This window comes from Tauraco erythrolophus, unplaced genomic scaffold (genome assembly GCF_009769465.1).
Source record: "Tauraco erythrolophus isolate bTauEry1 unplaced genomic scaffold, bTauEry1.pri scaffold_52_arrow_ctg1, whole genome shotgun sequence".
Classification (NCBI taxonomy): domain Eukaryota; kingdom Metazoa; phylum Chordata; class Aves; order Musophagiformes; family Musophagidae; genus Tauraco; species Tauraco erythrolophus.
The window spans coordinates 250,670-278,172 of record NW_028238620.1 but is presented as its reverse complement, the minus strand read 5'-3'; the positions used below and the strand labels follow the sequence as shown (position 1 = coordinate 278,172).

At 60.8% G+C, this 27,503-nt stretch overlaps 2 protein-coding genes across 2 annotated transcripts in view; both read left to right on the top strand.

The window, feature by feature from the left end:
* Window positions 1-1,723: 1,723 nt before the first annotated feature.
* Window positions 1,724-4,669, top strand: LOC147525888 (epiplakin-like). The gene has a single exon (XM_086630831.1). It carries the CDS (start codon window positions 1,724-1,726, stop codon window positions 4,667-4,669), a length of 2,946 nt encoding a protein of 981 aa, XP_086486957.1.
* Window positions 4,670-17,843: 13,174 nt separating this feature from the next.
* NRBP2 (nuclear receptor binding protein 2) overlaps window positions 17,844-27,503 on the top strand; it is a 28,062-nt gene continuing 18,402 nt past the window's right edge. Inside the window, exon 1 of the mRNA XM_086630819.1 lies at window positions 17,844-17,966. Within this exon, the coding sequence (XP_086486945.1) occupies window positions 17,844-17,966 (123 nt within the window). The remainder of the gene's footprint in view (window positions 17,967-27,503) is intronic.

Here is a 27,503-nt window from a genome sequence, read left to right as displayed (position 1 = left end):
CTACCGGCAGAGTACGTGCCCGAGCTGGAGAGGCACCGCCACAGCCGCCCTCAGCAACCCGCTCTCAGTCCCTCCCTGCTCACTCCTTTGTGTTTACAGCCGTACAGAGAGTTTTACCCACCGTCTCACCGACGTAACCATGAGCTAACAACAAAGACTGACCACTCATGACCTGCTGCGGCACCGGAGCTCGGCGCTGCCCGTGGCAATACTTTCCCTGCCAAGTGTGGTTAGATCACAGCCCTCGTTGCCGCGGGACGTGGTAGAGGCTGACACCAGACCTGGGCCCTCCGGATCCGCGGAGGTCTGCAGCCTGTGGTGGCTACAGACGGTGGGCCAGGACAAGCCCGGGCCAGGACATCTGGAGGGCCATGTGCCAGAGGGCTCGGCCAGAGGGAGCATCTCTCTACCATCCCGTTCCTAGAGCAGTTTCCCTAAATATCTGGAGAGAGCACCTTGGCCCGGCTGCAGAGCAAGCACTCAGTCACACAACCCCCCCCACTGACTCTGCCCTTGTCCCCAGTTGCTGGCACTGGTTAGAATGGTCCCTGGGATGAGGTCTGGCATCAGCTGACCAGCTCTCCCATGGATGAGGCCCAGGTGCCATCCAGAAGTCAGCATAGGCAGCAGACCCCCGTTTTGGAGGAGAGGAGAGTGTCACAGGATGGAGTTGGGAGCTCTGCCAAGCCAGTGGCCTTAGAACAAGCAGAGACCCAGACACATCTCACCTTCAGCAGAAGCACGGCCTTAGAGAAGGTTCCTGCCAGCTCGGACCCACTGCTGCACGTGGATCTTTCCAGCCGCTCCTCTGTCACTACGACCATTCCCTCGTCCTGTGTCGTGCCGGGGTGGTGTGGGATCCCACAGTGAGAAGAAAGATCTCCATGGACAGCCATGAGCCAGGCTGTGCGTGCCACCATGCTCAGGGCTGGCGGTGTCCCACCACGCTCACAGCCCACCTGTGACCGGCATGATGACCAGCGTGATGGTCTAAGTGGACAGGACAGCAGATGCCTTGCAGCACCAGCCAGCTCCTCTCCACAGCCAGACAGTCGCTGGTGGCACCCCGTCAGCACGTCACTGTTGTTTCTTGGCACGACCTGTGCTTGCCAAATGACCACCAGCTAAATCCGCTGGCCCCAGGGCAGCACAGGAGCCAGTGCTGAGGGAACGGGGAGGTGAGCAGTGGCCATGCTTCCTGCTGGCACCCTGTGGCACCAGCCCAAAAGCCAGCAGTGGCTGTGTCACCAGGAACAGAAGAGGAGGGTCAGAGAGGCCACAGGTTTGAGGTGTCGGGCTCCGGGAAAGCAGGCAGCTCCTCGGGAGCCCGGAGCGGGGCCAAGGTGGGACAGGCACCGAGCCTTCCGCTCTCGACGCGGCTGCATCCCTGCGCCAGGACTGCCAGCTGCGCGGGGTCGTGTAGAGCCAGGGCTGCAGCTTCTGGAGAGCTCTCATCCGCTGCTCGAGAGGGAGCTGGGTGGCAGCACTCTTGGCCCCGGGGTTGCTGCTGAGAGAGGGGGACAGCAGCAAAGCCCCAGATCCCACTCCGCTTCCCTCTGGGCTCCTGAAGGGGAGCATCTCCTGTCCGGGGAGATGACTTTCTTAACACGCACCATGAAAATTGCGCAAGAACCTGAGTCTCACCACGTCTGTTCTTTCTCTCTCCTCAGACACCCGCGGTGCCCCGCAGCAGCAGGACTGTTCCCCAGAGACACGGCAGAAGATGAGCGCAACCCCTCAGAACAGCAAGTCAAGCAACACGGGAGGCAACCTGATTGCAGGTGGACACAAAGAGATGGGCGGGGGTGGGAGTAACTTCATAGCCGGAGTCTTCATCCAGGCCATGAATAAGAAGATGAGCATCTACGACGCCATGATGAGGGGGCTCCTGACACCAGGTACGGCGCTGGTGCTGCTGGAGGCACAGGCTGCTTCAGGGTTCCTCACCGACCCCGTGAGGAACGAGAAACTGTCGGTGAAGGAGGCGCTGACGGCAGGACTCATCGGCAGAGATTTTTACGAGAAGCTGCTGTCCGCAGAAGGAGCCGTGACAGGGTATGCAGAGCCGTACACAGGACACAAGATCTCCCTCTTCCAGGCCATGAAGAAGGAGTTCATCGTCAAGGAGCACGCTATCCGCCTGCTCGAGGCCCAGATCGCCACCGGCGGCATCATCGACCCCGTGCACAGCCACCGCCTGCCCGTGGAGGTGGCCTACCAGCGCGGCTACTTTGACCAGGAGATGTGCCAGTTTCTTTCTAACCCCAAGAATCAAACTAGAAGTTGCTTTGACCCCAACACGCATGAAAACCTCACTTACACACAGCTCCTCCGCCGTTGTGTCCCCGACCCGGACACGGGGCTGCTCATGCTCCACGTGATGGACAAGGGCTCGGTGCTCCACCAGCTGAACAAGGACGCCCGCAAAGCCCTGCAGGCTGCCCGCACCACCGTCAGCGTGGGGCTCTTCCAGGGACAGAGCGTCACCATCTGGGAGCTCCTCTTCTCCCGCTACATCCCTGATCACCAGAGAGAGGAGCTGCTGAGGAGGTACAAGGCGGGTACGGTGACCATCCCGGAGATGATCACCATTCTCACCACCGTCATCACCGGGGCAGAAACAGAAAACGGGGATCTGAGCTCCTCCACAGTTACACCCAACAACGAGGTGGGAGCGTCACAACCCGTTCAGGATACGCACTCCCAGGAGCAACAGTTGAGAAAGTCCTTGAAGTCTGCAACCATCTATGTCACTGCTGGTGAGTTCCAGGGGCAAAACATTTCCCTGTTGGATCTGCTCTTTTCCAATTACATCCCTCAAGGGAAGCGGCAGGAGCTGCTGGAGCTGTACAGAGCAGGGATACTGACCACAGAACAGGTAGCTGCCGCGGTCACCACCATCATCAACAGAACAGAGGCTGCAAATGCCGCACTCGTGGCAAATGCCAGGAGTCCACACAAGGCAGGGACAAGGGCAGGGGAAAATGGAGATGATTTTTCAACGCAAGATGCACAACTAGATAACATCTTGAAGTCCACCACTATCGATGTGCCAGCTGGTGAATCGCAGGGGAGGCAGGTCTCTGTGTGGGACCTGCTCTTCTCCGACTACATCCCTGAGGAGAAAAGGCAGGAGCTCCTGGAGCTGTACCGTGAAAGGGTACTAACTCTGGAGCAGATGATAACTGTTGTCACCACTCTCATTAAGAAAAAAGAATCCACAAACAGAAAATTCCTGGTTGCAGTCAAGGCTTCCAACAAGGACACTGTGCCGGCGGCAGGAGAGAAGGATGACGGCTCCTCCAAAGAAGAATCATGGAAAACTACCTTGAAAACCACAGTTGTTGACATGGAGGTCGGGGAGTTTCAGGGCCACAAGGTCTCTGTGTGGGACCTACTCCACTCCAAGTATATTCCAGAGAAGCACAGACAGGAGCTCCTGGAGCTCTACCAGGCAGGAGAGTTAACCCTTGATCAGGTGAAAACCGTTGTCACCACCATTGTAACCAAGGCAGAGGCAGCGAGGGCAGAGCAACTGGCGAATGCCAGTAGTCCGAGAGCTGAGCCGACAGTCGCAGCAGCTGAGCACACCCATGTGGAGGAGGACAGGACCTGGGAAGAGACCCTGAAGTCCACCACAGTTGAGATTTCTACGGATGAGTCCCAGGGGAGGCAGGTCTCTGTGTGGGACCTGCTCTTCTCTGACTACATCCCTGAGGAGAAAAGGCAGGAGCTCCTGGAGCTGTACCGCGCAGGGACATTGGCCTTGGAGCGGTTAATAATTGTTGTCACCACTCTCATTAAGAAAAAAGAATCCACAAACAGAAAATTCCTGGTTGCAGTCAAGACTTCCGACAAGGACACTGTGCCGGCGGCAGGAGAGAAGGATGACGGCTCCTCCAAAGAAGAATCATGGAAAACTGCCTTGAAAACCACAGTTGTTGACATGGAGGTCGGGGAGTTTCAGGGCCACAAGGTCTCTGTGTGGGACCTGCTCCACTCCAAGTATATTCCGGAGAAGCACAGACAGGAGCTCCTGGAGCTCTACCAGGCAGGAGAGCTGACCCTTGATGAGGTGAAAACCGTTGTCACCACCATTGTAACCAAGGCAGAGGCAGCGAGGGCAGAGCAACTGGCGAATGCCAGTAGTCCGAGAGCTGAGCCAACAGTCGCAGAAGCTGAGCACACCCACGTGGAGGAGGACAGGACCTGGGAAGAGACCCTGAAGTCCACCACAGTTGAGATGTCTATGGATGAGTCCCAGGGGAGGCAGGTCTCTGTGTGGGACCTGCTCTTCTCTGACTACATCCCTGAGGAGAAGAGGCAGGAGCTGCTGGAGCTGTACCGCGCAGGGACACTCACCGTTCAGGAACTGGTGAGCACCACCAGCAGCATTGTGACGGACAGCAAAGAAAAGCACCTCACCACCCTTCCCCAGCAGACAGTGGATCTCCTCCAGTCCGAGGGCTCCTACATCACTTTTGGCCAGTTCCAGGAGCAGAGGGTGTCAGTGTGGGAGCTCCTCTCCACCAAGCAAGTCTCCGAGTACAAACGAGAGGCACATCTCGACACTTACGGCACAGGAGGGCTGACGGTGAACAAGATCACCATCACCACCACCGTCATCACAGGCCCACAGCGCAAGAAGAGGCACCACCAGGACCACTAGCAGCACCCGCCCCAGAAGAGGAGCGAGCTCTTCCTCCTGGGGCAGGCATGGCCCAGGTTGTTGGGAGGGTTTGCTCCCCACTAACCCAATTTTGGGCAGGAAAGAGTGGTGACAAACCCGTGTGTGGAACGGGGCGGTCGCCTGGTTAAACTCCTTGCTGTCTCAACTACTGCTTGGCCGAGATTTCTTTTGTCCAACAGAGCTTTCCAGGGGGTTCTGGGGAGGGACCAGCGAGGCTGTGACTGCGCCTTTCTGCCGTGCACACACAGGCACTGACAGAGAACAGGGGCACGCGTGGCCAGCACCCACGTCAGATGGGCTGGAGAACGCCATGAACGGGAGCGGGCAGAAACCCCGGTGCAGGAGCTGCGGGCAGCACAACTGGCCACCCCAGAAGAGCTGCAGAGGGACAGACAACCTCTGCTCAGGATGGCCAGGACCCCGGCCCTGCTGAAGAGCAAGCAGCGGGGCAGCACACGTGGCTGCGGTCGCCCGTGGGACATTTAGCCCTGACCTGTCCTTCAGCTCCACCGGGGCCACGCGGGTCTGCTGGGCACCGGGAGCTCTGGAGCTGGAGCTCGGCCCCCAGGGCTCCGACACCTGCAACGGTGAGGGGCTGCGGGCTGCGCTCACGTGCTGGGACCAGCCGTGCTTCTGCGGGGCGAGAGGACACCGCGTGCAGGGCAGGGCTGCTGCCATGTGTGCCGAGGAACTGCACGTCTCTGTGCTTGTGAAGGTCGCTGCCGTCACAGATGGAGGAGCACCCACGGGGCATCCCCACGCTGCTCAGTGCAGGGGGTCAAGCGTGGCTCCCTGCCCCTCACCCCTGTGTGCGTGTGCAGAGCCACGTGCACAGAATCATAGACTCATGGAATGGGTTGGGTTGGAAGGGACCTCACAGACCACCCAGTTCCAACCCCCCTGCCATGGGCAGGGACACCCCCCACTACACCAGGTTGCCCAAAGCCCCATCCAGCCTGGCCTGGAACACTGCCAGGGATGGGGCAGCCACAGCTTCTCTGGGCAACCTGTGCCAGTGCCTCAGCACCCTCAGAGGGAAGAATTTCTTCCTCAGATCTCATGGAAATCTCCCCTCCTCCAGTTCAAAGCCATCACGCCGTGTCCTGTCACTCCACACCCTTGTCCAAAGCCCCTCTCCAGCTTTCCTGGAGCCCCTTTAGGCACTGGGAGGTGCTGGAAGGTCTCCCTGGAGCCTTCTCTTCTCCAGGCTGAACAGCCCCAACTCTCCCAGCCTGTCTCCAGAGCAGAGGTGCTCCAGCCCTCGGAGCATCTCCGTGGCCTCCTCTGGCCCCGCTCCAGCAGCTCCGTGTCCTTCTGGTGTTGGGGCCCCCGGAGCTGAAGGCAGCACTGCAGGGGGGTCTCACAGAGCAGAGCAGAGGGGCAGGATCCCCTCCCTGACCTGCTGCCCACGCTGCTCTGGGTGCAGCCCAGGGCACGGGTGGCTTTCTGGGCTGCCAGCGCACAGTGTCGGCTCATGTCGAGCTTCTCATCATCCAACACCCCCACGTCCTTCTCCTCAGGGCTGCTCTCCATCCATCCCCACCCAGCCTGTCCTTGTGCTTGGGATTGCCCCGACCCACGGGCACGACCTTGCACTTGGCCTTGTTAAACGTCACTGGGGGGGGGGGGAGGGGGAGGTGGCACCGTGTGTCACCCCGCTGCTGCCCTCTGCCGACCAGCTGCTGCCGGTCCCTCGGTCCGTCCGTCGGTCTGTCCCCGCAGACACGGATATCAGCCCGGCACTGGCGGCCCTGCCCGCCTCACAGCCCACCCGCAGCCCGTGGCACGGCTCACCGGGGCGGCGGCTCTGCCCGGTGGCACCTGCGCAGCCTGTGCAGACGGAGCGGACAGGGCAGGGCGCCTGTGCCACTCTCCAGCTGCCCTCGGTCCGGGTCCCAGTGTGGGGCCCCTGGCACCGGCCCCCGCAGCGCGGCTGCTCCCAGTCCAGCCTCTACAGTGGATCCCTCCAGCCCAGGAGCCATGAACACCCCCTGCCCCAGCTTGGGCGCCCGAACACCCCCCTGCCCCAGTCCAGGTGCCCTAAACATCCCCTGCCCTGGCCCAGGTGCCCCAAACACCCCCTGCCCCAGCCCAGGTGCCTGAACACCCCCCCTGCCCCAGTCCAGGTGCCCTGAACACCCCCTGCCCCAGCCCAGGTGCCCCGAACACCCCCTGCCCCAGTCCAGGTGCCCTGAACACCCCCTGCCCCAGCCCGGGCACCCCAGGCAGCCGCCAGCCCCAGCCCAGCCTGGCCCCCCAAGCATGGGGCCTCGGAAGCCCCCACAGTCCATGACACGCAGCTCCAGCCCTGCCCAGGGCACCTGGGCACAGCCCTGCCCTGCTGTCCCGTGGGGTCTCATTGAGCCACCCAGCAGGTCCTCAGAGTGCCCCTCTTGAGGCATACATGCTCCCGGTCTTGGTGCTGGGCACGGCATGGCATGGCCTCCCTGCTGTGCCCCACGGTGCCAAGGCCCGTCAGGGCTCCCCAGACCCCTCAAACCCACACAGGGCCATGGCACTGCCAAGGAGCTCTGTGGGGCTCTGGTGGACACAGGGAGGGAGGTGTGCCCCAACACTGCCAGCTCTTGCTGGACACGGGGAGCGGCACCCGCTGCGCTGCTCCGGAGCTCACGTACCACACCATGCCCACTGCCTTGCCAGCTCTCCGCTCAGAAAGGGACAGGGAGGATGCAAACCATTGCCTTAGCCAGGGACAGACTGCCCAGGGATGAGCCCCACCGCCGGGTCACACTGCCCGGGGGTCGGTGGCACTTTCTGGGGGCCTGCTCAGATCCCGAGAGCTGCGAGGGCTGCAGCCTCCCCCGGAGCTGCGGGCAGGGTCAGCTGTCCTGCCGGGCACGCTGCCCACGGTGTGGCTGCCACAGGGAGAGGCTCAGGGGGCAGCCCTGGATGTGCCCGTCACAGCTGCGGGTGCCTCTGGAGAGCGTTCCCTATGCACAGAGCTCTGGTGCCATGCGAGAGCCCCGCAGAGCCAGGCACGCGGGCTGTCCGTGCGGCTGGCAGAACGGTCTCGTCGCAGCCACCCCCGTGTTACACATGGGCAGCTGCAGAGCTGTGCCTGCACCCCGGGGCACGGCCCATGGCAGGAGCACCCATCCCTGCTGGGGAGGCACAGGAAGGTGCTGATGGAGGTTCCCATGAGACATGACACTTCAGTCCCAGGGGCAAAAGAGCTGCTCCATCGGCGGAAGCCCGCTAACAAAAACCTAACACAGGGCTAATAGGGGCACGCAGCAGCACAGGGACCTCTTACCCACACTGCTCCACAGAGGGAATGGAGCTGCTGGAAATTACTAGGAAGGGAGCAGAGAACAGAACACCATCTCCTGAGGTGTTCACTGTCCCATCTCATTGTCCCATCTTGTAAGCACTCGGAGAAGCATAAGAATGTTGAAACATGGGGAAGGAAAGAGGAAGGACTGAACAGCCTCAGATGGAGAGATGGCCGCGGTGGATGGCACAGGAGTTGGCAGCGGGGAGATGAGTTCATTGTCTTTTCCAGCATAAGGATTGAGGGTTATTGCAGAACCCAGCACGAAGCCAGTTCAGGTGGAAAGAAGTAATTCTGCACACATCAGGTAGCTGAGCTGAGGAACTCCCTGCTGCAGGATGTCCCTGGATGCTCAGAGTTTCTATGGATGCAAAAAGCAGTTGGAGTAAGCCATGGGGGAAAATCTATCCGGGGCTACTAAACAGCAAGAGAGGTCATTGTTTCAGGAGCTACCAGAGGCACAAACCCCTGGGGCCTGGGAGGACATAGCAGGGAAGTGCTGGTGCACGCTCGCCTTGTTCTCGCTCCGCTTCCTACACACTCGCTGCTGGCTGGTGCCCCGTTTCAGAGCCAGGCGGGCCGTGCAGGTGCAGCCCCCCTCCATTTTCTTGCTTCTTGCAGGGCATCGGTGCCAGCCGGTGCCACTGGCTCCGGGGTCAGCTGAGAAGGCAAGCGGAGAAGGGCGGGCAGGAGGACTCAAGCGGCCAGGGTGGAGAGGCTTCTGAAAGGAGCCAGTGCCAGCCCCAGCCTGCCTGTGGATGGAGGCTGGGTGGGTTCCAGATGGCTCCCTGGGACTCAGACTGCGCTGCCACAGGAAGTGCTGAATTTCCAAAAAAGCAGCTGAAGGAAAACAGGACGTTGTGTAAGGGGAAAGCTGCATACATTTGCATAGTTATGAGCTGGTTGCATAACTGAACGCATCTGAATCGTGCCTGAACGCTCTTCGGGGGCGTGGGGGCAACAGGGCACAAGCAGGGGTCAGGCAGTCCCAGTGCCTGCTGCCCAGTCCCTGCAGGAACGTCGCGCCGCGGGGGATGCGCGGGGCAGCTTCTCACTTTCAACGGAGAGGACTGGGGTTGGGCGCAAAAGCCCCGGGACCTAACCTGCTGGAAAAGGAACGGGAAACCAGCAAACCCACCACTGTGCCCACAGGGCAGGCGAAGTCGCGGCCATGAGGGGGGAAGCGGGTGGGATGCCCACTGTACGGCAGCTTTGCCGCCCATTGGGGGCCGCAGACCTGCACGACGGTGCCCTGGAGCGTGGGACGCAGAGCCAGCCATGCCCACCAGCCCAGCGCGAGCACACCAACCCGCTCGAACAAAGCAAACGTGGTTGGCAGGGCGCTCCTGGGCCAGCGTGCCTGCTCCTGGCTGGGCAGCAGCTTCCCATAGAAATCCTGCTGCAGAACGGGCAGGCTCCCTGCACCTCTGCTCTGGGGGGTTGTTCCAGTCTGCCTCCACCAGCTGCTGGAAACGCCTCCCAGTTTTAGCCAGGTCGGACCGATTTCTTCTTCTGCAAAGCCTGTGCATCGGTTTGAGCAGAGCTCCTCCTGCTCCAGTGTTTGCCACCGATAAGGCTGCCCTGAGCAACCTTATCTCCCCTCAAGGGCTGTTTTGAGGAGCTATCAAGCGGGGCTGCTCTCATCTCCTCTCTGCATTCCCTCAGTCAGCTCCGTCGCTCTTCTCCGCACCTTTGCTGCAACGAATTCGTGCTTTCTATTTAGCATGGCTGGTGCATGGTCTGTAAATAACGCTCTGTTCAACAGCACCGGCACTATCTGCCTCTCCTGGGCATAACCCCAACGGAGCCAAGAACGCACCACGTCTGCGTGGCTGCGCTGCACGGCAGCCGACGGTCATCCCGAGGTTGCTGAATGCACCCAGGCCTTTTCCTCTTTAATCACTTCCCAATCAGGGGCCTAATTTAGGGCATAAATGTTTGTTCAGTGACTCCAGGGCATGACTTGGCATTTTGTGCCATTCCATTTCCTCAGCCTTCAATGTCACCCGCTGCCCTGAACGCTGTTCCTGCCCTCTGCTCCACCGTTTCACTCTCACCTGCCAGCTCACCGACCTGCACCTGATGTTTTATGACAAAGTCCCTGGTAAAAAAATGAAATTAATTTGGCTCTTAAAGCCCATATTCTCCCTTATAATTCCCCTTTCAGCACAACCCGATCTCCTAGTGGCAGATGGGACATGGGATGTGTCTACATCTACAGTAAGGATAACTACAGCAGAAGTAACTTTTTTGGCTTCGCTGCTGTTGTGTGCAACTGTCTTGGGTTTGTCTTGGCAGCACAAAGAGGGGGTTTTAGCAACACAGCTCCCGAGTGTCTCCACCAACTTTTTTCCCCAAACCCCAAAGACGACAGCTGACGTCACCTATATGCTCAGCTGAACGTCTGCTCGTTTCTGCTAGTGGAAGTTTTGACCTCAAAGAGAAAAGGAACGAAAGGTGGTGTTGTGATGAGAGCTTTGCTTAATTTTCCACTTAACTGCTTCGCTTCTTTGTCTTCACAAAAGGTCAAAAGAGTGTTTAAAGGCTGTTGGGACAGGGAACCCCTCTGCTGCAGTGTGATAGCCCAAGCCACGCTTACCCCCCTGCTGGTGTAGCAGCAAAGATAGGGATTTTACCTCAAAATCCTCCAGGCTGGAGCCCCCAGGGCGGCAGCCATCCCCTGTGCCCCTGGCCCGTGCCAGCTGCGGGGCTGCACATGGGCAAGCTGGGGGATCATTCACACTGGGTGCAGGGCACTGTGCATGGCAATGTCATAGAATCATAGAATCATGGGATGGTTTGGGTTGGAAGGGACCTCACAGAGCATCCAGTTCCAACCCCCCTGCCACGGGCAGGGACACCCTCCACTACACCAGGTTGCCCAAAGCCCCATCCAGCCTGGCCTGGAACACTGCCAGGGATGGGACAGCCACAGCTTCTCTGGGCACCCTGTGCCAGTGCCTCAGCACCCTCAGAGGGAAGAATTTCTGCCTCAGATCTAATCTGTCCCCCCCCCCCCCCCCAACACCTTGCTGCTGGGCAGCCACAGAAACCGCCTGTCCCAGCTCATCCGCCTCCACCAGCATCTTCCAGAGCTGGCATCTGGGAGCAGGGGCACAGAGCCTGGAGCCGGGCAGCTCGGGCGTCCCGCCGGAGGTTCTGGGGTGGGCTGCGTGTCCTGGAGAGCAACGGGGCTGCTGAGGGAGGCCAAGCGGGGAGGGACCTGAAGGAACTGGCTGAGATTTACAGAAGGAAACCACAGCTGAAGCGCAGGAAATACCCCGGCAGCCGAACGCCGGAGGCCGGGACATGGAAACGTGGAGGCCGGGGGCCACCTCAGCCTCAGACAGCACCGGGCGTGCTGCTGCGCGGAACACGCTGTCCTCTGCCGAGAGCACTACCTGCAGCCTGGCCTCCCTCCTTGCCAAGGGGCCGGGAGGCAGGAAACTCTGCGCGAGTCCCTGGCCAGAGCTGCGGAGCGGCTGAGCCCTTCCAGCTGCCGGCGGGAGCCTGCCAAGGAAGGGGGCGCGGGCAGCGAGGTCTGACACGCACCAGGCAGCCTTGGCGCGTGACCGGCTACGAGCAGCAGACAAATTCAATTCAGCCTTCTCCAGTGGCAGCACCGGTGCGAGCAGCAGCGTCGCCCGCTCCGACAGCAGGCTCTCGCAGGGCTTCGACTCCCACCTCCCTCTGCCATCCCTGCCCTTGACTCCGCTCCCCGTCAGCCGCTCCGTGCGCAGCGCCGGGCTCCCTCCCTCCACCTCTCCACTCAGACAGGGATGCCTTCCTCCCTCCCGGCAATGCCCCCCCTGCCTCTGCCCACTGGGTCCGGCTCCATCACCCAGCGCCTGTCCTGCAGCCCGTGGCCGTGCCCTCACGTCTGCAGATGGTCCCACAGCCACCGTCTCCATCCAGCGCCTCCATCCCTCCGCGCTGCCCCGCACACCCGCCTGGCTGCTGTCCCCTGCTCCCTCCTGCTCCCTGCTGCTCCCTCGCAGGCGGACGAGCCTTCCCCAACAGGTTCAAACTGTCCCATTTTTGGTGCTGAGCTGGGACCGGTCACAGCGAGTGCCCTCGCCCCAGCACGCACCCATGCACCGTGCCCTGTCCCTGCGGGCAGCCTCGCCGCTGTTTACGCGGCGCGCCGTTGTGCACGCGCTTTCCACGTATGGAAGCACTTATGGAAGCGCTGGGTACGTGTTCCCGGCACTGCGTGGGAGCTGCCAGCGGGAACGCACGCAGAGCTCCAACGAGCAGGGCTCAGACATCGTAAACGTCTGCAGCCCCTCACCAAAGCCTCTGGCCTGGCCTTTGCCCCGAGACATTTGCAGACGTATGAGCCATCCCAGGGGTAACAGGAGATGCTCTCAGCGGTAACAGTTGTAAGAAGTAGTCTGAGGAACCTGCGCTGCCATATTCCCAGGAAAGCTCTGATCCCGCAGCGCTAAATGCACGCTGGGCTGTCCTCCCGCGGATTCACACGTCGGAGTCACGCGCTGACACCAGCGGGTCACACGCCTGTGCGGGTCACACGCCTGCGCGGGTCGCGTGTTTGTGAGGACACACGTGGCATGTGGGGAGCTGCAGCACGGGCGAGGTCAGAGCCCGACGCGTTGACTCCAGGAACACGAACAGATTCCCGAGGAGCCGTGCGCTGCCGCACGTTTGCCCTGCAGAAACACGCTGCAGGAGGACACAGCAGCGGGGAAGAGGTTTGTCGGCTCCACGGAGTCATCCTGGCACCGAGACCGAACCTTACACCGTAACAGAGTGCAAGTTGTGCAAAAACACGTGATGTCATCACGTCCCAGCCCTATCCATCAACTGCGGATAAAAATAGGCAGGAGCCAAGAGGGGCCTCCCAGCAGGGAAGGGAGGGAGGGAGACAGGGAGCTTCAGCCCAGACCTCGGCACCGTAATAAACACCAGCGCGCCGCAGGAGCCGGCGCTGCCCCGGCCCCGGCACAGGCTCGCGGGGCAGCACGGCGTGGGCGCCCCGCTCCCGCGGGGAGGGATGGTCCCAGCTGCACGGCATCGCCCTGGCTTTCCTGCAAAACCTGCAGAGCGTTCCGGAAAGGAATAAAAGCCAATGAATCCTGAAAGGGGTTCGACAATCCCCTCAGACCCCAGCAATTTGAAGTCGGAGCGCGCTCGAAGGGATGCAAACTGGGGACCCGCATTAATTAAAACGAGGGGCTCCCCGTCACCGCGAGACCCCTCAGGACCCCCACGCTGCAAAGCAGCTTTCGGATCCTCTGGACTCTTCCGGTCACACCGTGGCGAAAAGCACAGCAGGGCAGTTCAAGCCACAGTCCTGGAGGGAGCAGTGCCCAGGACACCGGGTGAAACTGGGGGAGACCAGAAAGGAGTCCCAGTTCCACATCTCCGAGTGCCCCCTTGCCCAGGGACTGCTGAGCAGAACCGGTCCGTTCGCCCTTCCCGACAGTGGAAAAAGAGAACTGACCCCAAGCAGCAAATCCTTCCTGCCTCACCGCCCGCATGCAAGAGTCATGGAATCATGGAATGGTTTGGATCGGAAGGGACCTCACAGACCATCCAGTTCCAACCCCCCTGCCATGGGCAGGGACACCCTCCACTACACCAGGGTGCCCAAAGCCCCATCCAGCCTGGCCTGGAACACCGCCAGGGATGGGGCAGCCACAGCTTCTCTGGGCAACCTGTGCCAGTGCCTCAGCACCTTCAGAGGGAAGAATTTCTTCCTTAGATCTCATGGAAATCTCCCCTCTCTCAGTTCAAAGCCATCACGCCGTGTCCTGTCACTCCACACCCTTGTCCAAAGCCCCTCTCCAGCTTTCCTGGAGCCCCTTCAGGCACTGGGAGGTGCTGGAAGGTCTCCCCGGAGCCTTCTCTTCTCCAGGGTGAACAGCCCCAACTCTCCCAGCCTGTCTCCATAGCAGAGGTGCTCCAGCCCTCGGAGCATCTCCGTGGCCCCACAGCCAAGGTCAGACAGCTGTTTAAGGAGGTCACGTTCAGCACAAAAGTGTGGAGGCTGCCAGGACGGACCAGGTTTCTCCTGCTTGCTGGTTATGTGACAGTCAGGACAACCAGTAAATGAGAGACCGTATGACTTACACCTGAAAGTGAACAGGCAAGACAAATATGCTCTACTATTTATCATCCCGTAAAGAAAAAGGAAGTAATAGAAGGAAGATAAATAAGTTTACTCTGATAGGATGAGAGGAAATGGCCTCAGGTTGCACCAGGGCAAGTTTAGGTTGGATATTAGGAAAAATTTCTTCACTGAAAGGGCTGTCAGGCACTTGGACTGGCTGCCCAGGGAAGCGGTTGAGTCACCATCCCTGGAGGGATTTAAAGGAGGTGCAGGTGTGGCACTCAGGGACATGGTTTAGCGGGGGACTTGGCAGTGTTGGGTTTACAGTTGTACTTGATGTTCTTCAAGGTCTTTTCCAACCTCAACGATTCTATGATTCCATGTGGATGAGGCACTGATGATGAGGGGCTTGGGAATGAGGTAGTGGGATATAGGGCATTCTCCGGATGAGGATGAGGGGGCAGGGATGATACAGAGGACCATCACTGCTGTGGGAGCATCCACTGGTTCTGCATCACCTCTGCCTCTCATCATTCCCGTGGAGTGTCCAAAGAAGTCAGGGGTATCGCACGCTGAGAACCCTGTGCTCAAAGTGGCTGAGAGCTGTAGGATCCAGCCATCTCCTGCTGCTGGATGCAATCTATAAACCTTAAAGGACCTTAAAGGTTGGCGTAACAGCTGCTGATGCAGAGAGTGGCCGGTCCAGGGACACAGCCGCATCCCGCAAAGGACGTGTCCAGCAGATGTGACGTGAGAACAGCAAAGGTCCACAAAGAACATGTGAAGACCAAAAGTGTTTGCTGCCCAGGGAGCACGGAGCCGCAGACGGTGCGAGAGCAGCTCCCCCGGGCCGGGTCTGAGCCCTGCACATCCCCGCTTCCCGTTTGTGCCAGTTGCTAATGGTGGATCCCAAGAGGAAGCGCGCTGGAACCGGGGCAGGGACGGAGCAATATTTCATCTGCTGCAGACTCACAGCTGCTGACAACCCGCCGCTTGGAGCCCTCTCGAGCCAGAGGCTGCATCTGCGCCTTCCTGTTTAATAGCCCTCAATCAATTTTTCTCCCACAAATTTGCCTAATGGCTTTTAAAATCCTTCCCTGCTTTGGCGGCTGTAAACACCCTACGGCAATGAATTCCACCATGTGTCACCCACGGACGTTTCACCCCAAGAAACACTCCGTAAAAAATGACTCCCATTCCTGTGTCTGACAGCTCTTGCCCAGCCGTTCCGCCAGGCACCCCAGCTACCCTCCTGTGAAACGGTGAGGAACCGTTCCTACGTGCTCCCTCCGTGCCCATCCTGGTGCTCTGTGGATCCCCCGCTCAGCTGCTGCTCTCCAAGCTCAGTCCTTAGTTTCCTGGGAAAGCTCATCCGCACTTTTGATACCCCTTCCTGTGCCACAAGAGCCTCCGCAGCTCTTCGCAGCCAGCTTCAGAGCCGGCTGTCCTGAATGGTTTGGTGTCATCAGCAAACTCTGCCAACTCGTTGTTCATCCCTTTTCTGCATTGTTTAGGGACGTGTTGGAAAGCGGTGCCTGGTACGGAGCCTGCCGTAGGTGCCACGTACGTTCTCTGGCCGTTCAGCGCCTGCGTTCCTCCAAACCTCTCGGGCAAGGATCAGCCTGGCAATCTGTCACCATTCGTATTATCGGCCTGTTATACAGTCTGCTCTTTTGCCACCTCGTTTTGAGACAATTCCTCTGGCTGTGCCGTGAAGAAGGGCTTCCCACAGCGTGAATGCTCCAGCAGAGAATGGACTTTGCTTTTTTACTGCAGCCCTGCCTCTCCAGTGACCCCGTCTAGACCCTCACCATCCTTGGGCTCTACGTGTCTTCTGCTCAGGTTCTTGCCTTCAGTGTTTTTGAATCACAGAATCATGGAACAGTTTGGGTTGGAAGGGACCTCACAGACCACCCAGTTCCAACCCTCCCTGCCATGGGCAGGGACACCCTCCACTACACCAGGTTGCCCAAAGCCCCATCCGACCTGGCCTGGAACACTGCCAGGGATGGGGCAGCCACAGCTTCTCTTGAGCTCTGCTTTTTACCCTTGGCCAGTTATTTATCTTTTGCTGTACACTTGGCCTGTCTTCCTCGTTGGGACAGGGCTTTTCCTTGCAGAGGACGCCTGTCAGCACTGACAGGTCACCCCCAGCACAGGCTGACCCCCCTCAGGAACAGCCGGACTGGCGGACAATTGGCAGAGCTGCAGCAGGGAGCCAAGTCCACGGGAGGCTGTCACGGGAGTGCCGTGGGGGCTCCTGGAGACACAGGCAGATAGGGGCAGTGCCCGGGGTGTGCTGCGAGCTTTGTGTCTGCTTCCAGCCTTTTTATTCCTTGTCCTTATTCCCAGCTGAATGTTTGACTTCCACTTTGATAAGAAGCCATGGTTTCCTTCCCTCCGAGTCCTGTCTGGTGGGCACAGGACAAGCTCACCGAGGAGTTTGTGGCACCCAGGCTGTATTGATGGTGGCACCAGGGTAACTGTTGCCACCAGCTACAGCCCTGCAGCACGGCCATGGGCGCTCTGGCAGGGGGCTGAGCTGCTGCCGCCAGCTCCCCATGGCACACCCTGGCCTGAGCCCACCTGGGTCCATCGCTGCTGGAAGGCTGTTGGCTGCCAGCGTGAGCCCTGTGCCAACCCCGGCAGACCCTGTCACCACCTCCCGGCCTGTGAAAGCCTGTCCTGGGCCATGGCCACCTCCCGGCACAACCTCCACTGCACCAGCCTGGTTGACTGCCAGGCAGGACCTGGCGGTGGCCATGCCATGAAACGCCTCCTGTTTGTTTATGCTGTGCTTCAGGGAACGCCATTATGTGTACGATACCTGGTGTGCATCGTTGGTGCCTCCTTGTCCAACACCACCCTCCCGGTGCACCCTCTCGGTTAACCACACCGGCTAAAAGCAGTAACTGTCTGGAGGCAGAGGATGTGTCCCAGAACAGCAAGCAGGCACCAGTGCTTGTAAGGAATCAGGGTGGGACACACAGCCAACGTGCTGAAAGAAACCGGAGATGGCCACAAAGAGAAGAAAAACATCAAATGAGCCAGAAACTTCCCCGAGGAATGAAAACATCTGTACGATTTCTTGCTCGTAGCTGGTGAAGCGGTTTCTGGGTGCACAGTGCCTGGGTGGGCACCGGAACCCAGCTGGTTGCTCCACCTGGGGTGCAGCCCCCGGTACCCACCACGGAGCCGCGGCTGTTGGGGTGGCCGAGCACGGGCACCACGGGCACACCGGGAAGGGCCGCCGCGGGGGCCGCGGGAGCACGGAGGCCCCGCCGAGCGGGACTGGGAGGGCGGCAGATGCCCGGACGGAGGCCGGGGCGAGGAGAGGGCCCGGCACCGAGACGGGCGGGTCCGGCCTGGCAACCGGGGCTCCGAGGCCGGTGAGACAAGCCCCGGGGGCGGGGGGGGCCGCCGGCGGGTGCGGGGTGCGGGCACCGGGTCCTGCGCGCGGCGGGGCTGCGGCGGCGCCGGCCGGGAGCGGCGGGGATGGGCGGCCGCGAGGCGGGGCGGGGCGGGGCGAACCGGCGGCGCATCCCGGGGCCGGGGGCCGCGGGCCCCTCCCGGCGGGGCGGGCCGTGCGCGGCCGCACGTCCGGAGCGGGGCGGGCCGAGCCCGGGGCGGCCCCGCGCGGCGCTGTCAGCCCGCGGCGCGGCTCGGAGCGGAGCGGAGCGGTGCGGAGCGGTGCGGAGCGGAGCGGCTCCGTTCGGCTCGGAGCGGGGCGGCCCGGCCCGGCCCGGCTCGGCTCGGCTCGGCTCCGTTCCGTTCGGCTCGGCGCGGCGATGGCGGTGCCGGTGCCGGAGCCGGACGCGCGGCTGGCGCAGGAGAAGGAGGAGGAGAGCGAGGAGGAGAGCGAGATCCTGGAGGAGAGCCCGTGCGGGCGCTGGCAGAAGCGCCGGGAGCAGGTGGGCGCGGGGCGCGGCGGGACGGATGCCACCGCTGCCGCCGCCGCTGCTGCTGCTGCTGCCGCCACCGGGCCCTGCGGGCACCGAGCGCTGCCTCTCGCCCGCGGCCGCCCCGCGGGAGCCCGCTCCGGGGCAGGCGGCGCCGCCAGACCGTGTCCCGCCGGCCGGGGCCGGCGCCGAGGCGGCCGCATCCCCCCGGGCACGGGCAGCCCTGCTGAGATCCGGCCGGCGCCCGCAGGTGCCCGGGGCGGGGGCGATGGCTGCGGCCGGCGGCCGATGCGGAGAGCTGCTCCGGCGGGAGGCGGGGGCAGCCGGAGGCGCGGGGTCCCCGGTGCGGGGGGCCGTGCCGTGCCCCGGTGCGGGGTCCCCGGTGCGGGGGGCCGTGCCGTGCCCCGGTGCGGGGTCCCCGGTGCGGGGGGCCGTGCCGTGCCCCGGTGCGGGGTCCCCGGTGCCGGGGGCCGTGCTGTGCCCCAAGGGAGCGGGGCAGTCCCGGTCACGCAGCCCGCAGCGAAGGGCAGCGGTGCCCGAGGGACCAGCCGTGCCGGGCCGGGCCGGGCCGTGCCGGGCCGCCCGCTCGCAGCCGGTTCGTGGGCCGTGTCGGTGCTGGCGGCTCTTGCTGGACTCGGTCTCCGAGCTGCGCCGAGTGGCGGGGCCGGTAAACAAGGTGGCAGCCCCTACGGGAATGAGGATTTGCCGGGTAGAACGCGGGTCGTGCACTCCATAGCTGCAAAACGCGGTTCCTCCTCTCCAGACGAGGGGTTTGGACCGTTTCAGCTTATCTTCCCAGGCCAGGGGCTCCGCACAGCCCTCCTGCAGCGTGTCCACCGGGGTTTTGCAGTGCTCTCGTCGTCACTGCCTGCCCTCTCCTTCCAGACGTGTGCCCCATACCCGTGTACTGACCATCTCCCCTGAAAGCGGAGCCTGAGTCTCCCTGCCCCTGCCAGGGCACCCAGGAACAGGGATCAGAGTCAGTGGGTGAATCCTGACCCCAGGCAGGGGTGGGACAGCATGGACAGACAGACGCCGCCAACACTGCCAGCTCCTGAAGGGTAAAAGGGCCCATCCAAGGCCAATCCTGTTCTTCCCACTGTTACCTGTTAAGGGCCTGACCTGTCAGTAGTCCATAGCACTGTCTGCCCGCGGGCTGCCCGCGCTTTAGGCTGTTTTCCCAGTCTGGGCTTTGCTGAGATTTTGATAACCCACTAATGTTGGTACCATCAGCACCTGCCCTTCTCGCATCCCTCTGGGCTTTCTGGTGCTTCAGCACCCACACATCACCCCTCCATCTCCGTGCCCGCTACCCTACCACCTCAGCCTCTCATCTCTACATCAGGGCCTGGCATCAGGGCGTACATGCCGCGTGGCTGGTGCCTGAGCCTCATCCCACGGTGTGCGTGCCAGGACCTGACCCCATGTTCAAAATCCCATGGCTTCTTCCCCTGCTTGTCCTCGGTGCTCCCAGAGCATCAGATCCCACCCATGTGGCACATCCGAGGTGTCGGAGCCAGCTGTATCTGGGTCTCGTGTTGTTTCCTTTATCTTTTTTGGGACAGGCTTTGCTGACGTCCATCATGGGCTGTCCGTCTGTCTGCACCCCGCGTCTGACCGAGCTTCGGCTGCCGGTGCAGGCGTTGCGGTGCGTCCTCTGTGCCGCCGGTGAGGCGTGGGGTGACGGCACAGGCGCAGCTGACAGACAGACCCGGCCTCTCCGGTGGTCCCTCTGCCGGGGCGGGACAGCTGGAGAGCTGCATGGAAACTGGTGTTTTAGCTGCGAAGGCAGCTCTTGTAATTAGATCTACAGACTTGAGATGACCTCCACTGCGTGCTGGAGACAAGTGCCAGGTGGAGAAGTTCGGTGTGGTACGGATGGGGCCCTGTGATTTCCATGCATCCGAGCTGTAGTTGCGTTGTGGTTTTTGACACAGTTCTTGGATGATGATGCGTGTGGGTCTCTGACCCGCTGCAACACCCTGAAACCCCCACTTGGCCTTGGAGGTCGCTTCTCACTTGAACCGTCTCCATCTGTTTTGACCTAACAATGACATGTGACGGCGCGTACTTTAACATGTCGTTTTGGGAAGGAGCCTTCTGGAGCGGAGCTGCAGCGGCTGGAACTGGCCCCTGGAACTTCGTCCCCCCATGCAGCGTGTGGAAGTGGAAGCAAACGTGGGGCGCAGCCCGCCCAGTGACATTTCCCCGCGGATGTTCTGGCCGTCGGTCGCTGTGCCGCGCTGTCCGTCTGCGGGGAGTTTTTTCTGCCGGAGAGGTGGGAAGGGGGGACTGGCCTTCCCCGGGTGTTGCGGGACGGCTCGTGCGTCTCGGCGGTTTGTGATGTGGTCGCACATCACGGCGATGGGCTGTCACGTCTCTGGGGACACCAGGCGTGCCGACGGCTCACCGGGCCCGCGTTGCTGTGCCGAGGCTGTGCCCCCCTGGGAAGCGAGCGTTCGGGCGACGGGGCTGGAGGGTCCGTAAAGCGGCCGTGACAAAATGCGCGTGAACTCGAACAGGGAAGTGGCAGCGCTGCCGAAATGGCAAAGTGAAGGAAGTTTTGCATAAGAGAGTAGTTTGTTGCGAATTCCTAGATGTTTAGTTATGTGCCAGGAAGACAAACCACCCCTTGCTGTCGGTAAGCTGTGGATACGGCGTCTTCCAACAGCCGTTCTGTTTAACACACATTCTGATTGCCGTAAGCGCTCCAGGTATTTTCTCCAGTAGGGATTTTCCCTCACTGTCCTGATGATTCATTGTAATTATTTGTTCTCCTGAATTTGCTTTTGCCAAAACAGTCGAGCCCTGCGTGGGACCCACAGTGCTGTGCTTGATGGAAGGTCTTGCTCTTTTGGGAACAGGCCCAGGGAGGTGGGAGAGCTGCCGGTGAGCTGCCGTCTCTGTGGCAGGTGGCACGAGCCCGGGAATGTGGCTCGGAGCCGTGTCTGGAGCCGGGAGAGCCGGAGCGGGCAGAGGCAAGCACCCCGTAGGGTGCTTTGATGCTTAAACCATCATGCTCAGGAGTACAGGCCGGGCAGCAGTTAATGATAAATTAATGATGATTAATGACAAATTGCCGGTGTGTCCGTATTAGTTACACGCACACGAGGCCCACACCTTTGATTTTACGCGTGGCCGCCGCAGCCGTGCTCCACCGGGAGGATGCAGAGCCGCCGCTCACCACCCCGCTGTGCGTTACCACGGCGCCTTTCAGGTACGGACGCAGCAGCTGCGATGTGCCGTGATGTTAGAGCTGTGCCGGCTCTGGCCGTGCCCACCACAGAAGAAAACATTTCCCTGATGGCTTCCTTCGCCTATTTAGAAGGCTCCGGGGGGACCTTCCAGCACCTCCCAGTGCCTAAAGGGGCTACAGGAAAGCTGGAGAGGGGCTTTGGACAAGGGTGTGGAGTGACAGGACACGGGGTGATGACTTTAAACTGGAAGAGGGGAGATTTTGATGGGATCTGAGGAAGAAATTCTTCCCTCAGAGGGTGGTGAGGCACTGGCACAGGTTGCCCAGAGAAGCTGTGGCTGCCCCATCCCTGGCAGTGTTCCAGGCCAGGCTGGATGGGGCTTTGGGCAACCTGGTGTAGTGGAGGGTGTCCCTGCCCATGGCAGGGGGGTTGGAACCAGGTGGTCTGTGAGGTCCCTTCCAACCTAAACCATTCCATGACTCTATGATGCATCTCTTCATGATGGCTATGAAGTCACAGGTTTCCACGAGCAGTTCAGGAAATAAAAGCACTTACAGTATCTCTGCAATGTATGTGGAGAAAGAGTCACCTGAATCCTTCGGTGACTTCACGTTCAGTGTTGGCACAACCCGTTGTTCTGCCTCTTCCATTTCTCTCCCTGCTATTGGTGTGGAAGCGCAGCGAAGGAATGCTGCTGCTGTAAACTTTTCCATGTAGGACAATACTTTTTTCAGTGTTGGTTTGATGACTCCATTTACTTTTTCCACCCGCCCTGTGGAGTAAGAGTAGCAAGGAAGAAGAAACTTGGTTTACTGCTTATGTTGAGAGTTTTGCCACTTTCCTTGTCTGAACACAGATTCCTGAACGAACCCAACACCTTGTTACTAAGATCAAACTGTCTCCATCCACGTTGATTTGCTCTGCAAACCCTGTATCCATTTGGAAAGGAGGCTGTTATGACCAGTAGATGTTGACTCTGCTCTTCAGGAGCACTGGTACCGCCACATTAATCTGTTACGTACACTGGGGTCAGGCCATTGTTTCAACAACCTTTCCAGCACAGCCGAAACAGGGAAGATCTCGATTAGATCTAAGGAAGAAATTCTTCCCTCTGAGGGTGCTGAGGCACTGGCACAGGTTGCCCAGAGAAGCTGTGGCTGCCCCATCCCTGGCAGTGTTCCAGGCCAGGTCGGATGGGGCTTTGGGCAACCTGGTGTAGCGGAGGGTGTCCCTGCCCATGGCAGGGGGGGTTGGAACTGGATGGTCTGTGAGGTCCCTTCCAGCCCAAACCATTCTGTGATTCCATATCTCTCCCATCCATCTCTGGCTCTCTCGGCCCGCTGGTTCTGCCCGTTGTGCTCCCCACGGGAACGTCCTGGACCGAGCGTGCCCTGGGTTGCTTTGGTGTTCCTCAGGCCCCTTTCCCTTCGGAAGGGAGCACGTGCTTGCTGTGGCAAAGTTCAGCTGTGGTTCACGGGGCCGCGTTTTAGTGTTGCTTCTCCACTTGTAACTCCGTCATTGCCTCCAACGCGGCGTTGTGCTTCACGGAGCCGGCGGCTCCTGGCTGGAGCGGGGCTGGTCGTGTTTTCCCTTGCAATAGTCCGTTGCTCCCCTTTTGGTAAGAGGCTTGGTGACTGGATGTGTAGTGATGCAGAGCCCTCCAACTATGAGCTTTGACTTCTGAAACCAGCGGGAGGAAAGAAGGGAAAAAGAGAAACAATAATAGACAGAGAAGAAATGCTGAAGCAGAATTTAAAGAAAATAAAGTGATACGAAAAAATCTGCAAGAGGGGGAGACGTTGACGTGTTGCTGGAGGAAAAACGTCAGAAAACGAAAACAAAATACGGTGAAGTAATCTGAGCGTCGGAACACGCTGGGGCACAAGGAGTTCCCCTTTTTTAGGGATGTTTGCAGCTTGCAGTGAGGATAACCAGTTCTGCGACAGATTATCTGGAAAGCATCCAACTCTTTAATATTTGCCACCAGAGCTATTTTTAAGAGCTGCTTTGTTGCCAGCCCTCCCGGGAGACCGGGACTTGAAGCGTGTTTTGTTGTGAAGTGCTTTTCCAGAGCAGAGAGGATCAGCTGAAGGACTTGGCTCTTTCTTCACATGCCATCTATTTTTTTTCCTCCCCCTTACTGGTTTTACAGCTTTCTGTTTGCTGTTGTTTAACTTTCCAAGACGAGTTTACTTGTCAACAGGCTGACCTCAGCGGATGGGACGGGTTAATGCATTAAAGCTTTGCTCTGAGCTCCGGGTAGGGGGTGGGACACCCCAGATGGTTTTAATCGAGGACATTCTCGGAAGGAAGATGAACTTGTCTGAGCTAAGGTGGCATAACTCCCAGTTAGACAAGCTTTGCTGGAAGCAGGTAGTGGAGTCGGCTTCTCAGTGTGTGTTCTGTGGGTCTGGCAGCAAACGAGACTGCGTGCCGGATTCGGTGTCCCCCTCGTTACCCCCCTGGTTCGGGTGGGCCGTGCACGAGGGCGGTTCAGCCCTTGGCCTCGGGCCCGCTTCCCCCGTGCTACTTTCTCCGTTTCAAGGATCCTTTAATCCATCCCGGTCTTGCCCGGCCGTAACAATCCTCTGCCTTGTTCTCCGTGCCAGGGAGGGCGGTGACGTCAGCCCAGCGGTAAAGGTTGGTGCAGAAACTTGTCCTTCTTCGTGCGGGAACACGCTCCTTTAGTTCCAGTCGTGCTCTCCAGCAGAACGCCTTTCTGCTCGCCGCTCGTTGCTCCTGGGCTACTCGTTGTGCTCCCGCGGCACGACCCGTCTGCTCGGGCTTCTCGTGTCCCAGATGCTCAGCACTCCCCGGCTGCTCCTTCGGCGCCCCCTCCAAACGAGACCCGAACGAGCAGTGTTGCAATTACCGGCACTCTCCATGTTTTGTTCCCATTCCTGTTTTCAACCGAGCTTTTTTGGCCCTTTCGTTGGTTTTCCCGTGCAGGTACTTTTGTTCCCCGTGGCCAGACGTGGTGTGTGAGCGTCGCAGCCTTGTCCCCCTTTGTGCCCCGTCTCCGTTCCCCTTTCTCTCCGATGCAACCAGAGAACACGCACAGTCCCAGAGGCTTTTCCACGTTACTTCTGGGACAACGGGGGTGTCCCACACTTGCGTTATGGGACGGATTGAAGGATGAACAAGCGCTTGTTGGTTGGCTCTTCCACGTCACGAGTTGGCATTTGACAGCGCACACGTGAGAGGCAGCGTCTGAGCCAGTACCATACTGGTCAGCGAGGTGGTTTTGTTCACTTTCACTGGAATCGTGCTGCCGACAGCTCAGCTGTTCGGCTTGGGGTGGCTCTCTGCAAATCCCCCTGCCCGCGCGCCCGGCGGGGCCGATCGCACCGAATCCCTGTCTGCGCTGCTCACCGCTCTCCTGCCCGCCTCCCAAAGCGTTGCTGATCGGAGTTTTCTGGCTGGGCTTGGATGACCAGCCAGCGCAGCCCGCTGCTTGCTGGGCTCGCACCGCAGAGCCCATCCCTGGGCCTCTGTTCCCAGCTCGGGCTGGTGGGCGCTGGGGTCCCGTGGCAGTGGGATGGCAGACCGCATGCCTAGCTGGTCCGTGGGCACCTCCTGCTCCCACCTCCCGCCCCGGCCTGTCTGGGCTCGGCACTGCCTGGTGCCCAGGCGCAGGCTGGTGCCAGGGACCCTTCCCCTTTCCCACTGTGCTCGGCAGAGCCTTCTCCACCGCCCGCTGCAGACGCGCTGGGCCGCGTGTGCCCGGGTTCCAGCGATGCTGCCGGTGGATTTCCGAGGCGCGGTTTAGCCGAGGAGCAAAGCGGTGCTGGGCTTCGGCTGACCCCGGGCTCACGTCGCCTTCCCAGGGGCGTGCGGTGTCCTGGGGGTACAGCCCACAGCTCCCGGGGATCCGGCCTCTGGCGGGGCAGTTTCGGGAGCAGCCCCCATCCGCGGGCCGGGATGTGCGCAACGGTGCATCTGCCCAGGAAACAGCAACGCGCCTGTTGCCTGCAGCATGCAGGATCCCTCCCAGCTCTTATCTGGGCACTGGGAAAACGCTCTTCTGTCCCTGATTGTCAGCTGTGGAAGGAGAACAGGGATCACGGTGTTTGCTCCGGTGGCTGCTGGGCAAGAGGGAAGGGCAGCCGTGGGTATGGAGAGAAAGGAAAGACTCCAGCCCCCCTTCCCCCGGGCGGAGGGGACAGGCTGGCGGGTGGCTGCGTTCCTGCTCCGGATCCCGCTGGGAGAGGCTTCCCCTCCCTCTCTGCAGGTATTAAACAGCGCCCTGCCTTGCCCCCCGGGCAGGGGATTTCCTGGGGATGGACAAGGAGAGTTCATGGAAAAGGGCTGGATGGAGAGAATCATAGAATCATGGAACAGTTTGGGTTGGAAGGGACCTCAGAGACCATCCCGTTCCAACCCCCCTGCCATGGGCAGGGACACCCTCCACTACACCAGGTTGCTCCAAGCCCCGTCCAACCTGGCCTTGATGTCCTGGGACGGGAGAGCTCTGCTGCTGCACGTCCTGCTGCGTTGCCCATGATTCCGTCTCCCTGCCTCGGCCTCCCCTGCCTGCCGGAGCTGGGCACACGGCTATTTTCCTGGTTGCCTGGCTGAGTGCCAATCTGCATCTGCCCACGGCTCCGCTCCTACTCTCCTCTTTGAGGCTCGCCGCTCCGCCAGCGCTGCCCACAGCGACTGCCGCCCGCCCGGACCTGCCCCGCTGCTCTCCGTGGTGCCTCGATGGTGAGCTGCAGCAGAGCTCGCCCTGGCCCGTCTCGTTGCCTCCCGGCTCCGTGAGCGCACGCGGGCCACCGTCCCGGCTCGGCGGGGTCTCTGCGGCCGGTAGCGCGTTAGCCCCGTATCCACGCTGCTCGGAATCACTGCTGGGAACGTGTTTTTGTGAGATGTAGGATCAAACACTTCGCTGCCATCAAAATATTTTCCGTCTCATGTGTTCCCTTCACCTGCTGGTTGTGTAACACGATCACACGGAGAGAACAGGTTTATCTGGCACCGCAGATCCCCCATCCCGCTCCTGCGCAGTCACGAGGCGCCGTGGGCTCGGTCCGTTGTTCGGCTGTGGGCTGCACGCAGCGATGCGGGTGATGTCACCCCGCGGGCTCCTCCGTCGCAGCCGTTGGCATATCTGCCACGGGGGGAAATCAATCCGGGCAGCGGAACTGCGGGGGCTGCCACTGGCCCCAGGGGACAACGGGGCTGTTGGCGGCAGGTGCGGTGCTTGAAACGGGACGCTGGCAGCAGGGAGCTCGCAGCGGCGATGCTGAGCCTCAGACCCCAGGCAGAGAGCTCCCGGCTCAGGAAAGGGGGATGTCTTGACTCGTCACCCGGGGAATCGCACGGCACAGCAGGACCGTGGATGAGCCCCCCTCGCCCCCTGGGTGCCCGCTGCCCACGTGCCACCGCTCCCGCGGGACCTGCTTCGGCTTCTGCTCCCCGGCGCAGCGGTGATCAGGCGGGCTCTGCCTGCTGCCGCGGCTCGTTGTTGCTGTCCCTCGGCAAGGAGGGTGCCAGAGTGGGGCCTCAGCCCTCTCAGATCAGTTTTTTCCCTTTTACGTGTTTTTAAAAGTTATTTCCATGTTGCAGCAGTCGCCCTGCCCTGCCCTGCCTGCTGTGTAGCACGGGGTGGTGCAGGGGGAGCACAGCCTCTGTCGGGGCCGGGCAGCACGTGGTTTGGGGGATGCAACGGGAGCCTCCAGAGCCCCGCGTCGGGCAGCGAGCTGGAGAGGGAGTCCCTGCAGAGACAGTCCTCCATCTCTGCTGTGGGCATGCAGCGCTCTGAAAGGACAGGCTCTGCTGCCCAGGTGTCCCCATGCCCTAGCAGCACCTCTGTGCCAGCTGTAACCCGAACAGAAGCCCCTGCAGATGCCCAGACACAGCCTGCACTGTTGCCCAGGCTTACGAGATACGGGAGCAAGGGCCAGGTTAGGATTTACTCTCTCCCAGGCACACGGTGTTCCCTGCTCAGCCGTGTGGCCCCAGCAAATCCTGCCAGTTCCCAGCGCCGAAGGGATAACGTGTTGCTGTGTCACGAGGAGTGGGGCAAACTGCGCACGCGGTGAGCATCGCCGTCGTCACGTCCCACCAGCCCTTCTCTCGCTACCAGCAACCAGGGGCAGAGCGGTGCGGGCACTGCTCCCCTGGGACACACATGGGGGTTGTGACCTGGAGCATCAACCCATGTCTGCCGCTGCCATATGACCAGGTGGGTCCTGGTGCTCTTGCCAGCGTGGCACAGCTGGTCTCGGAGAGCCTGGGGCCCTGTAACCTGGGAACCACCCCTCCTCGCTTGGCTCTCCCTTTGGCTTCGCCCTGTGTCCTCCAGACGGTGCCATTCCGTATGTCCTGGCTTTCTGTCCCAGGGCTGCTA